The 12,472-nt window shown below is 41.3% G+C and overlaps 2 protein-coding genes across 5 annotated transcripts; both read right to left on the bottom strand.

Moving 5' to 3' along the window:
- Positions 1-635: 635 nt before the first annotated feature.
- Positions 636-4,713, bottom strand: uevld (UEV and lactate/malate dehyrogenase domains). Of its 3 annotated transcripts, XM_030731814.1 has the most exons (12): positions 4,545-4,713; positions 3,822-3,906; positions 3,667-3,732; positions 3,371-3,534; positions 3,144-3,285; positions 2,961-3,055; positions 2,734-2,839; positions 2,264-2,434; positions 2,019-2,183; positions 1,650-1,737; positions 1,375-1,498; positions 636-1,173 (listed from the first exon to the last, which is right to left on the bottom strand). In XM_030731814.1, the coding sequence occupies exons 1-12, from the start codon at positions 4,584-4,586 to the stop codon at positions 1,009-1,011; spliced, it is 1,413 nt and encodes a 470-aa protein (XP_030587674.1). In that variant the 5' UTR covers positions 4,587-4,713; the 3' UTR covers positions 636-1,008. The 3 variants fall into 3 exon arrangements, with proteins under 3 accessions (XP_030587674.1, XP_030587675.1, XP_030587676.1); XM_030731815.1 differs by lacking the exons at positions 1,375-1,498; positions 1,650-1,737; positions 2,019-2,183 and having other exon boundaries at positions 636-1,171; positions 2,313-2,434; XM_030731816.1 differs by lacking the exons at positions 636-1,173; positions 1,375-1,498; positions 1,650-1,737; positions 2,019-2,183; positions 2,264-2,434 and adding an exon at positions 2,549-2,656.
- A 372-nt stretch (positions 4,714-5,085) lies between these two features.
- spty2d1 (SPT2 chromatin protein domain containing 1) lies at positions 5,086-9,771 on the bottom strand. Of its 2 annotated transcripts, XM_030732478.1 has the most exons (7): positions 9,243-9,771; positions 8,826-8,940; positions 7,204-8,705; positions 7,107-7,167; positions 5,926-6,085; positions 5,758-5,835; positions 5,086-5,638 (listed from the first exon to the last, which is right to left on the bottom strand). In XM_030732478.1, exons 1-7 carry the CDS (start codon positions 9,303-9,305, stop codon positions 5,545-5,547), a joined length of 2,073 nt encoding a protein of 690 aa, XP_030588338.1. In that variant the 5' UTR covers positions 9,306-9,771; the 3' UTR covers positions 5,086-5,544. The 2 variants fall into 2 exon arrangements, with proteins under 2 accessions (XP_030588338.1, XP_030588337.1); XM_030732477.1 differs by having other exon boundaries at positions 7,107-8,705.
- Positions 9,772-12,472: the final 2,701 nt, after the last annotated feature.

Genomic DNA, 12,472 nt, shown 5'->3' with positions numbered 1-12,472 from the left:
CAATTCGTTACATTTTTTTTTTAATAATGGAGTTACAAATTAGTGCTAAAATCTTTGGTCTAGGTTTGCACAGACTCACGATGATACACTGAACAGTCTTGCTTAACAACTTGGCCCTAAGCTCCCACACAAGTGTGTTTGGCTTGCTGGAGTATTTTTGTCATGTGACCTGACCAATTGTACATCAGTACTCCTTTTATGGATCTGTTTGGCATCAGTGAGATTTGGGCTCAGACCAAAGCTTATATGCAATTATGTAACTATGAGTTTTATAAAGATACAAACCGAAGTTGTCTGTTCTTTTCTCACATCTACAGAGACACTCTACAACCGCTTTCAGGTATTTATTGCACACCCACAGTATCATGTAGTGATTACTTTAAATATCTCAATATCAAGCTGATCAGAGTTGGGGTTTTGTGTTTTTACAAGCTCTTTTTATATTAAATATGAAAGAAATCTAAGATAACACATTCTGGCGTTTAATCCACTAATTAAACGCCAGCGTCCTGTAGTACAAATAATAATCATGCTTCACATTTAATCTGCCATCACCCTGATTTTTCTCCAGTTTGATTATGTTTAGTGATGGGGTAGACATACATTTTTGATGTAAGTACATTAAGCCATATTAAACTTGGGTTATTTACAAAACAATTCAAGGCTACAAGCGTTGCAATTCTTTACATGCTTTTTCAGAAAGTTTCCGTACATTCTTGTAGCAAGCTGTGACAAATTGTCATTTTTATAGAGACCAAAATGAACAGCTTGTCATAGTTCTGGCTACTTCAAAATGCAAAATGCAATCTGTACATTGCCAGTACTGCTTTGCTACACATTGCCAAAAGACAATGGATGAACAAATTCAAGATAGAAGTGTTATCTGTATCCTAAAAAGGAGAGTGCAAGGAGATAACTGAAACTACATGCAACCTCAGCACAGGCATAGTCCACCTGCTGGGGATGGGGGAGTAAGCAGCTGAGGTACTCCCACACTGCTCGTATCCTTTATATCCTAAGCTGAGCCATGAGGGTTGAAAGGGAGGTGACACTGTTCCTGAGTTTGGAGTCTTCTTCCTGTCCCAGTGACACCCCAGCTAGACGTGTGGAACCATTTGCTCCCATGATGCACGGCAAACTGAGGAATACCTCTGTACCTATGCCACCCCAGCCCTAAAGTAAACAGAAGAAGCTTGTTATTAGAACCACATATCAATGAACACTCCTATAAATGTGTCTGAAAGCACAGAAATCCAGACCCCACACACACACACACACACACACACACACACACACACACACACACACACACACACACACACACACACGAGAGTCACTCAATTGTTTTAATAACAAGCCACTTGGTGGTGCTACCTGAGCGAGTGTGGAGACCGAGTGCATCTTCTTCTTATCTTTCAGGACACTATTTGTGATGTCAGCAATAGAGAGACCCACCGACCACGACCGCTGGCCTCGATTCTTCATTATCTCAAATGCTCTGCCAGCACAAAAAAATTAAATAAGAACATCTACTTTTTAAACTTTCATTTTGAAAGCAAAACCACAATGTTATAAACTAAACTTGTCCGTGATTTTCAATCCATTCAATTAACCTACAGTATTCATGTTATTCTAATTCATGCAAGCACCTGTCTAACAGTGGTTTGGTAGAGCTGGATCCTGGGGCAATCTCATGTGGTGCACTGGAACTCAGGCTGGTGTTGCTCATCACAGCAACTGCAACACAAAAATGCAAGCATAATCATTTCTATTATTTCCAGCAGGGCTTACCAAGTCGGTGGAATAGGAAGAACATACAAGATCAACCGGTAGAGCAGCATTATGGCTTATGCTCAGGAGTTCAAAATAAAGGCAGATCAGCAAACAATGGTCACGAAAGAAAAGAAAACAAGTGAGAGGGGAGTGAATGGGTTACGACATTCCTGCAATGAATGGCATAGCAGTCAGTCTGGACGTCAGGGATTCACAGTGAATATGTAAATATTCATCTGGCTCACTTTTGTTGTCTGAAAGTTCTCCTATGACCCAGGCTGGTTTGTGAGTGTTCAGGTTGATATCCAGGACATGACTGAGTCGCTCTGAGTCCAGGTTACACCCTGCTCCGATCACATGTGTTGGAGGTAGGCCACTCTGCCTCCAGGCAACATGGGTCATTATGTCCACTGGAAAGAGAGTGTGTGAATAGTTAGTGATTTAATGAGCAGAGTAGTCTGAAGAAGGCGTGTCAGCTGCTGTTACCAACCTGGTTGTGATGCAATTAGCATCACAGCGTTAGGACTGAGACGTGCCAGATTGGGAATTATTCCTCTATACAAGTCGACATTGGTCTGAACCACGCTTACATACGATTGCTCGCTGCTCCATGCGTTTGCAGTCACCACAACCACCCTGGAGCCTGCGGAGGCTGAGAAATCTAACACAGGAGAGACATCAGTAGTTAAATTCCTGCACACCTGTCACAGCAAAACTTGTAGAATTAAAAAAACAAACAAACAAACAATAAAGTATTATTGTTTCCAGCCACAACCATTTTGGTAGTGCCATTAATCCCTCTTTCATAAACTGTTTTCTCTTCCTCCTTTCCTGATGAGTCATCAAATACACTCTCTGCCTAAACACAGTGCCAGTCCTCTCCCTTTAAAATAAAGTGACATCATTGGTGACTCAGCCAAGAAGCGCCTCTAGGTTATTCAACAGTGCAGTGAGACGTACCTCTGGCTACTTCAACCTTTGGCAGGCTGAAAATCTCCAGATCTGTACTGCCGCCCTTGGTGGAACTCTCAGCAACGTCAATAAAAACAAGTTTATCCACTTTACACTGAATGAGAAGCACAAGAACAAGATGAACTGTGAATAATAAAGTATAAGACGCTGCCATTTTCATTGAAGCTGGTGAAATAAGTTAAATCTATGACACAAAAATGTAAAAAACTGATTACTTTAGATAAAATGCTCATCACTGATGCCATTCCTAAATCTCCTCCCCCAATAACTGAGACTTTGTTGGTAGGTTGATCGTGATGTCTCGTTCCACCTGAAATGCAGACAAATTAAGCTATCAATATAAACAACTCGACTCATAACTGGTCATCAATAATAAAGCTATATATTAGGAGTAGCACCATCACTGATCTGGAAATTGGAGACAAATGCCAGGAGATCATGGGGGTCTTTGTTGTCTCCTGTGGTCTTTGAGGACAATGGAGGATCCTCCTCAAACTTGGTCACCATCTCATTCAGAAGACCCACCACAGATGACTTTGGCTGTTACAGAGCAAAGGAAACAGCAACATTTCAGCACCTTGTCAGTGCAATTTCAAAAATTCACCCAGACAATACAAGATCTTACATGATCCCAGCTGTGAAGTCCAGGGAGATGGATACGTCCATGGGCATCAACATGCTTGCCCTCTCTGATGACCATGTTAGACGTGGGTTTGAGGTAGCATATGGGAGGAGTGAAGGGGAAGGAGTCCAATAGCCACAGCTGAATGGGGAAGTTGTAGGAGCGACCTTATGACAGAGAAAACGCCATCAGTACTAAATGATGATCTCATGCTCATACAATGTTGGTAGTTTCTGCCATTTTATAGCCTTTTCTGTCAAAACTGGAAGGTAAGTCAGAAGAATTTGGGGCCGCCATACCTTCATACTTGACCGGGATGGTACCAGTTAATTTCAGAAGATCTTTCTGAGTGCTGTCACTGAATGCTGAAACATCAATAAGGGTGGTATGAACGTATGTGTGTGAGAAAGAAATGTGAAGGTAGGCAGTAATTGGGTTTAATGCAAAAACTTACTGTATGTGCCTGTGGATGGTTTCATCCCGGGATAGATTCGATGGATTTTCTGCAGCTCCTCAACAGCAACATCGCGAAATTTGTACTAATATCAGGGGGCAGAGATGAAAGACTTGCTGTGTATATGCAAAAATCACTTAATCCCGTATCAGTGTAAATCACCTTTTTATCCAATATCTGGGCGATATTTTACATACATAGGGGAGGCATATTATGCAACAGCCATCCCCGACAGATCTGGGTCATTTCAGTAATCTTTTATTTACACTGATTCATTCATTCGTGGCTGTATGAGCATCTGTCCTCAGATATTTATTCTGACAACAAAATACCCAACAATAGTAAAGCTCATTGCTGTCATACTGACATTCTCTTCAAGGGCCCAGAAGATCATTGTATAAATCTGTAATCCACACCGGCACTGGAAATGCTCACAGGCACTAAGTTAAACACAGTAGTGAAGTACACAAAGTTAGGCACGATTAGCAAAAAGCTCAGTTTGACTGGCCTTGTTTTGTTTATCTCACTACTATTTTAAATAAGTCACCATTCTGTTCTTATTGTCTCAGCTCTCATTGCCATCGAGGTTTCTCCCAGAGCTGGTTCGGCTAGTTGGTATAGGAAGGCAGCCGCTAACGTATATTAGCCTGCCATACTACCCGGAATTGGTGTAAGATTTAACTTAAAAGCAGCTTTTAAAGCAGCTCGTAATAAATCACTAACCTTAGAAAGGATCCGCTGTATTTTCTCTGATGTGAGGTCCATCTATTAAACCGCAACTCCTCCCCACCCCCCAAAAGAAGACACAATCCAAGTTTCTCTGGCTTTCACCAGCCTGGTACTTAGTTTCCACTTGAATTCTTAAAAACAAACTTCCGCAAACTTTGTGGAGTAGTCAGGCGACAGACAGCTGCAGATCCCTCCCATTTGTGACCTCAGCTACGGCAAACTGTCAGGTACAAAAAGGTACCTCGTGCCATGACCATAGACTACACGCATAACCTTCCATACCACACGTCAGTTTCTTTTAATAAAATAAACTTAATAAACAGAATTCCATACAATTTAGGGAAGAAAATCTTTTTGTTTTCTCTTCCACAGAAACACAAAACATTAACTATTTTGCTGCATTACATTTGTAGTCCAACCAAAGCTCTTTTAGATTGTCATACTCTGAAAATGCTTATGTAAAACTAAATATAAGCCTTAATGCATTATTGTCAGTCAAATAATTGCAAGGATAAAAACTCAAAGTATCAAATGGTAATGTCTTCTTCATTTTACTGAGTTTACAATAAAAGTTAGTCTGGAAAAATATGCAACAAACTCGCCTCAAAAATAGCACAATATCTGTAGAACACTTAATATTGTTAGCGTTTTTTTTTAAAAGAAAAAGAAATTCACACTTCTATAATTTAAGTTGTTAGACTGGGACTGTTGGTATCCCTGCACTTGGCGGGAGAAATAAATAAGGAGAATGTGAGAACTTTAAATCAAAATGCCTGAATGATTTGTGCATATTGTCTTTTTCAGGTTGTCCTTTACTAAAAATTCCTCTTCTCTCTTTCTCTTGAGATAATGCTAGTTTTTTGTCCAATCTCAGGGAGAGAAGCAGTGAGAAAGCAACCAAAGTGAACAGTCACTGGGTTTCGTGTGTTGACTTGTTACATCTTTCAGCAAAATGATGAATTCTTATTTTATTCATCTCAACAGCAATAAGGCTTCAGTTTATTTTTTTCCTCTTTTCAGTTTTCCTTTTCAGCTCCTCTTCCTCTCTTCTCTCCTCCTCCAGATCCTCCTGCACAGCCATTCTCAGACTAAAGTAACAAAGCACAAAAATACAGAACAAAACATTATAAAAATGACTGGATCTCATTGGACAATGGCACACAAGAGGAAGAAACTCTGTAGGTTCTTGGTGTATTTATCTTAGTACCTCCTGGCCTCTTCTTTCTGCACATCTTTCCAGCTGCTCTCCATGAATTTTAGTGCATAGTCACTCTCGTTTTTGTATCTGTGGAGGTTGAAAGCAAATACAGAATTTGATTTTCAGTTCAATGAAATGGCTTATTCTTAAACCAGACTATATGGTGACAACCCTTACCTGGCTCGATCGTAGCCAAAGATTTCCTTTATGTGCTTGGAAATTTCCTCCTGCTCCTCACCTCCATCGTCAATAAAATCATCCATTTCTGAGTCATACTCATCTTCCTCATCCTCATATTTCCTCTTGTACGCAGATGTGATAGGTGGCAGCATTGGTCCTGGATAATGAATACAGAAATTACTTTTTCATAATGAAGGGTATCAAGTTTTGCTCTTCTTAACATTAACATTAACACTGTAGGGAGGGCATCTGGACTTCCATGTATTACTTCTGGTCCATACGGACCAGAACCTCCCGCCATAAGAACAGTTTCTTCCCCTCTGCTGTTGGACTCATGAACAATTACCCTAAGACTGTTACCACCACCCTCCACAAACGCTGATGACCCTATGTCTATGCACCTGTCTGATTGCACTGATGTACATATTAGTGGAATATAGTTTACATTCTTTTATCTTTTAATTAGTCTCTGCACTGTATATTTTGTAAGCTCTAATATCTCTGTATATTTGCAATTTGTATACTTGTATATTGTCTTATAGTTTTTATACTTATTTGTTTTTTTTTTTCTGTAAGCACGAAGTACCGCAGCAATTTCCTAATGCTGTGAACCTGTTCACCCATATGGCAATAAAAACCTTCTGATTCTGATTCTGATTCTGAAAAATAAATCTAGCAAGACAGTGATTTGAGAATTTTGTTTTTTTTCTGAAGGCTGGTGACACTGAAATTATGTTTTGTCTCTGTTGGATCGATTGCAGCTCTCTGACACTGTAATGAGGACAAAGGCTGCTGAGGGTTGCTGACACTTCATTCAGTTGGCCAAACAAACCCTTTACCCTGGAGTACTGACTGGTTTTTCAGGCTGCTAGTAAATGTCAGCAATTGTAAATATAATATAATATAATATAAAAAATCCTGGGTTCTGCCATTTATGGGATTGTTGGAATTGTCACTTTTACATACAGACCCCACCCTGCAATCCATACGATCCAAACAATCCACAGCCAGTGTCCTGACGCAGACACAACGGGACACCCCCAGATGTCCCATGGTCATGCTCAAGTGGGTCAGAGTGGTTTTTGCAGCATGAGGTTGGCCAACACAATATTAAGCCGGTGGCTTTATTACTGTGTACAAAATGTATAATACAATTTCTTTTGTAATAAGCTGGTTACCTGGTGGTCTGTTCATCATAGGTCGAACTGGCATCCCTGGTCGGGGCGGCATCCCCGGTCGGGGCGGCATCCCCGGTCGAACTGGCATCCCCGGTCGAACTGGCATCCCCGGTCTCTGCGGCATTCCTGGACGAGGGGGTATGCCTGGCCTGGGTCCACCAACATTCTTAGATGAGATGGTCTCTGACACTACAGTGCACTTTGGTCTTCCAGGTCCTGATCCAGTGCTGCTAGCCACCCGTCCTGGTACAAGTCCTCCACTGCCAGGCCGACCCGGTCCACTTCCTTGAGGTCGGGATACAGTACTTCCAGGATGGCCTTGTAAACTACGCCCACCAGGCCTGGCCTGACCAGGTGTTCCTCCAGACCTTGACTGAGGCTGGCTCCCTGCCTTAGGAGGGCCACCCAAAGGAGGTCTCATCACTGAACTGCCACTTGATTTTGTTGCAGAATTTATTCCAGACCGTGGTGGTTCTCCCTTTGCAAACTTAGGGCCACCATTTGTAGGTCCCTGCTTCGAGGAGCTACCCTGACTGGGCTTAATTTGTTGGGAACTCAAATGTTTGGACTTCTGGCCTGTGCCACCTGTGCCAGAAGGCCTGGTCCCAGGAATACCTGAAGCTTTTCCTTGAAGTAATGAAGAGCTTTCTTTTCTAAAGCTAAGGTCACTTGAGGTGTTGGCTTTGTGGCTAGATGAGGGCTTTTGGGCCCCTTGTTTGGCTAAAACCTGAGATGACATGGCTTTTGAAGGTATTTTACTGTTTATGACAACCGATGAACTAGACAAGCTTGTCTTGGATCTGTCTTTATCACTGCAAGACATCTTGGTTCTCACTCTTTCTCTGTCACTAAGAGAAGTTTTGGAGGAGAAGCCTGTATCACTAATCACTGTTGGTTGAGATTTCTTCATTGACCCACTGGACACACTTTGCTTTTCTAAGGACATCTTTTGCGGCCTGCTATTTTTCTGCTCCTTCTCTGAAGTGTTTTTTTGAACTGTACTATAATTAGACTGAGACTTGCCGTCTCTTCCTCTGTCTGCCTTTGAGTTTTTGTCTTTGTCTTGCTTCTTAGCCCTTCGCTCCATCTCCAGTTCCTTTATCTCGTCAGCTGTGCGCAACCTTTCTTCCTTTTTCACTACCTTGGGCTTTAGCTCAACTGGCTCAAACTGTTTCTTCTCTGCCAATCTTAGTAAGTCGGCAAAGTTCATGGTAGGTGGAGGGGGCTTGGGTGGCCCATTGTTTTTTTTAGAAGAGGTTTTGCTGCCACTGCTACTACTACTGCCACTAAAGCCTGTTATTCTCCCAGGTCTCAGTGGCTCTGGCTCCTCCTCAGGCTCTGAATCTGTCTGTTCATACTCATAATTATCCTCATCGTCCTCCGGGTCAATTGTGTTAATCCTGAAACTCTCCCCATTTAAAGAATCTTGCTGCATATCTAGTTTTGATCTCCTCTTCTTGGGAGCCTCTACCATTGGGATGCCATTGTAGCCTTTGAAATTGTCCTTAGTTCGGGAGGCCATGGCTCGTGCTTTACGGTCTGACTTTAACTCAACCCGCTTGGCTAATAGCTCGTCCTTCTGTTTCTTCATTTGCATTTCTATATAAAAAAAAAAAAAACAATAAATGAAGAACAACTTTTATTCAATATGTACAGTATATAACTATCAGATTCCAATATTCTACATTAGAAACTTAATAATTAGTAAGTCACTGATACCTTTCTTTTTGGATTCAGTGACTTGCTTCTTTATAAGTGCCTGGACAGCAGCAGGATTGACACCCTTTGACTTTGGATCCTTTTTGGGGGGTCCAGCTTGTAAACTGTATCTCTTCTGCTCACAGAGAGACAAAAAAATACAAGTTACTGTTTGTGGAGAAGGTGTATACGCTCTTTAACATTTACAGTTCTCACAGTAGTGTCGAGATATTATTTATCAGCAGAAATAGTGATCAAATGTTACAACACAACATAGCAAGTTTGTACACGTCTATGCAAGGTGATGACAACGAAAGTTGGCTACATTAACAGGCCCTCCCTGATCTGAATGTGGGTGGGTTTTTTTTTTTTTTTTTTACACGGTTGCCCACTAGCCGTATGGCATGAGTGGCATGAGTATGAGTGTCTTTTGCTCACCTGTACACTGTTGAGGCCCTGGTTTTGCGAGGCGATGTTCAATATGTTATCGAAGTCCATCATTTTCGCAGGTGATATCAGCTGGCCGTTTGAAGCGACTCAAACAAGATTCAACCAGCAGTGCTGAAATGACTGTTTAGCTTTCAAGCGTTTTTCAAACTTTACTTAGCCAGACAGCTATAAAGAAACGACTGTGTCAACGACAGTCTACGGGGGTACATTTGTAAACTGAACAGTTAATGCTACTTTTCTTCATCACCTTACGATAGCACGCGTTAGCGAAGTTAGCTAACCTTACGTTTACTAACGTTAACGTCAGCTAACCAAGAAGCCCGAAAGGCGAACTTCCGCTCTGTGCTAATAACGCACGCAAGGGAAACCCCATCCAAATGTATGTGTACTCAGATCCTACAGATAGACAGAAAGCTCAAAAAAAAAATTTCAGCCACAACAAACGCCGGGTGTTAGTAGAGACTAACGGTGAGCCAGAACGAAAATTAAAGGTCCAAAGAATAATCCACGGAAGTAAGATGACTCACTTGTTCGTACATCCGGCTTTGTTGGAGCACAGCGAGTGAGGAATGTTTTTAGTCATACAAGTGTGAAATATCTGATATGTGAGCGGGTTTTGATGAGTTTTCATAAATTAAGCCATAACTAAGTTACTTAACTTCCAAACAGAAGTATGTGTTTTTATTTTTGTAGGCATGTGTCCGACGATTACCCTGAACAAGTAACATGGTCCTAATCCACAGACTTTATATCACTATTTCACATACAGTCTATTTTCTAAACTCGTGGCTTGAGAGAAGGTGATCTATCTTGATCCTGGATAAAGGAGCAGACTATGTTCTACAGTCTGTTCATATTCCAGGACCTCCAGAAGTTCTTCGATACGCGCTTTCCGGAAACATGTATGACGTGAACTTCCGTTTTCGGCCCCAGCGTTTCGTTACGCAACGTCCGTCCAAAATACATTTTGACAGCTGTAGACCACATGATGTCGCCACTATTGTGATATCTGGAACACTCTAGAAATTTGATGTGAGGCGTCACCAGAACTGTTTCCACGTGTCGCTTCTTCTGCGTCAAATAAATAAATATCATTTATCACTGGGACAAAAGAGGAACACCCAGACTGCTACAACTGGTTTCAAATGGTGAAAGCATTTACTGTATACATCATGTCCAGAGGTGGAAAAAGTATAGGTATTCTGTACTTAAGTAGAAGTACAGATACTTGTGTTAAAAAAAATACTCTGGTAAAAGTTGAAGTACTGATTCACCTTCTTTACTTAAGTAAAAGTAAAAAAAAGAATAGGCTCCGAAGTGTACTCAAAGTTAGAAAGTAAAAGTAGCCCACTGAAGGACATTTCTACCAGTTATTTTTATGTAAAGCTAACTGAACCTGCTGTATTAATATAATAAAATGGTATAAAATGAGAATATAAACATTATTGCAACTTAAATTCAAATCAATGTACTCATCTTGAATCTATTACCTACATTGTAGAGGGTGGCTCTGCCACCACACATAAACACAAATATTAGTACAGTCAGGGGTTAAAGTGGGATTTGGCAGGTGGGGGAACTCAGTTGTAGCGGCTCAGCCTGAAGAAATTTTTCTTTGGGTACAGGCTGTGATCAGCTGACTTGTGCTGCTGCTGCTCTGAGGTTTACTGCTCTTGGTGGATGAAGTGAATTCAACAAGATGTAACCCAATATTTCACAAGATATCTGGGCTGATTTCCATTCCCTACACTGACAGTATACTGTTTGTATAAAGGTTGAATTCAATGAATGAATCCAAGCACCACCATCTTACATTCAGACTCATCTCTGCTACACTTGATCTACCAAACCAAACTCGGATCATGAACACAGACCAGTCCAGTCCAACACAGTACAGCAAACTAACCTGTTTATCCTGCACTAAACTGCAGTATTTTCATGCAGCCTTTCAATAACACATTTCAGAATATGAAAAAAAAAAAACATAATTTCACATCATATACACACCAATATCTGATTTTTTTTTTTTAATTAGGTAATTGCATGTAGGCTTTAAATTTCTAATTTATCAGACGTTACTGGGAAGTCCTTATCTTTAAATCTAACCTCTCTGATTCCTCTTCCAGCTTTCTCCATCTCTGTGAACTTCTATCTCATTCTGGGAAATGCAGCAGCTGGACCTTTAGCTAGCAGATACGCCGTGACAAACTGCACACAGTTTGTGTGTTTACTGATAATTGTTGAGCTGATAGAAATGTTGCATTTGAAATCACCTGCCACAACATGTTACTCTTTTTAGGCTTGCTCCTCTTCAGGAGTGCTAGCTAGTTGCTGAAGTACCGCGACCACAACTTACGGACACCTGCCCACTGTAACCCCAGAGTAAATGATACAGAAATTATATGGTTTTGCCTGTTTCAAAATTACATCGGACAAAGTTATCAAAATGCACTCAGTGTGAAGAATGCCTCTTTCTTGGTGGAAGAGGAAAGATGAAGAGCAGAATTGGGCCAGATGACATGCCTGTAGAGGTACAGTAGGGAAATGTCTAGAAGAGAGGGCAGTGGACATTTAACCAAATTGTGTAACTGAATCTTGGAGAGTGAGAGGATGCCTGAGGAATGGAGAAGAAGTGTTCTGGTACCGATTTTCAGAAAACAAGGGTGATGTGTAGAACTGTTGTGATCTTTAGTGAGAGAGAGGCAGCAGGTGGAAGAGGACCTGGAGAGGTGGAAGTATGCTCTGGAGAGAAGAGGAATGAAAGTCAGTGGAAGCAAAGACAGAATACATGTGTGTGAATGAAAGGGAGACAGATGTAACAGTGAAGCTGCGAGGAGGTTAGTGAAAGTTAGTGAAAGAGTTCTGTTACCTGGGGTCAACTATCCAAAACAACTGATAGTGCACAAGAGCACAAGAGAGGCTGAAAAAGAGAGCGCAGGCAGAGTGGAGTGGTTTGAGATGAGAGTCTCATGGGTGATTTGTGACAGATGACAGAGAAATAGCATCGTGTGTGTGTGTGTGTGTGTGTGTGTGTGTGCGTACTCCAAGAAAAGTAAATCAGTCAGTCCACAACTGTATTAACAATAACTTCCAGTACATCATTCATAGAGCAAGAATTTTGTATCATATAGGTATTCGTTGGCATTTTTGTCTAACTCCTAATTTGATCCATTGACGATGAACTCGCGGTGCAGTTTCAAAAACAAGCTCGACGCATC

Source organism: Archocentrus centrarchus, chromosome 6, assembly GCF_007364275.1.
Source record: "Archocentrus centrarchus isolate MPI-CPG fArcCen1 chromosome 6, fArcCen1, whole genome shotgun sequence".
NCBI classification, from domain to species: Eukaryota; Metazoa; Chordata; class Actinopteri; order Cichliformes; family Cichlidae; genus Archocentrus; species Archocentrus centrarchus.
The sequence above is the reverse complement of the archived record's forward strand: the minus strand, read 5'-3'. Positions and strand labels throughout refer to the sequence as shown.

Coding starts and splice junctions, on each gene's coding strand:
- uevld (XM_030731814.1), bottom strand. CDS start 4,586: ATGGACCTCACATCAGAGAAAATACAGCGGATCCTTTCTAAG. Junction 3,907..4,544: donor TACAGCGGATCCTTTCTAAG/GTTAGTGATTTA, acceptor CCCTGATATTAG/TACAAATTTCGCGATGTTGC. Junction 3,286..3,370: donor GACTTCACAGCTGGGATCAT/GTAAGATCTTGT, acceptor GCTCTGTAACAG/CCAAAGTCATCTGTGGTGGG.
- spty2d1 (XM_030732477.1), bottom strand. CDS start 9,305: ATGATGGACTTCGATAACATATTGAACATCGCCTCGCAAAACCAGGGC. Junction 5,836..5,925: donor TTTGGCTACGATCGAGCCAG/GTAAGGGTTGTC, acceptor CAACCTCCACAG/ATACAAAAACGAGAGTGACT. Junction 5,639..5,757: donor CAGAAAGAAGAGGCCAGGAG/GTACTAAGATAA, acceptor TTGTTACTTTAG/TCTGAGAATGGCTGTGCAGG.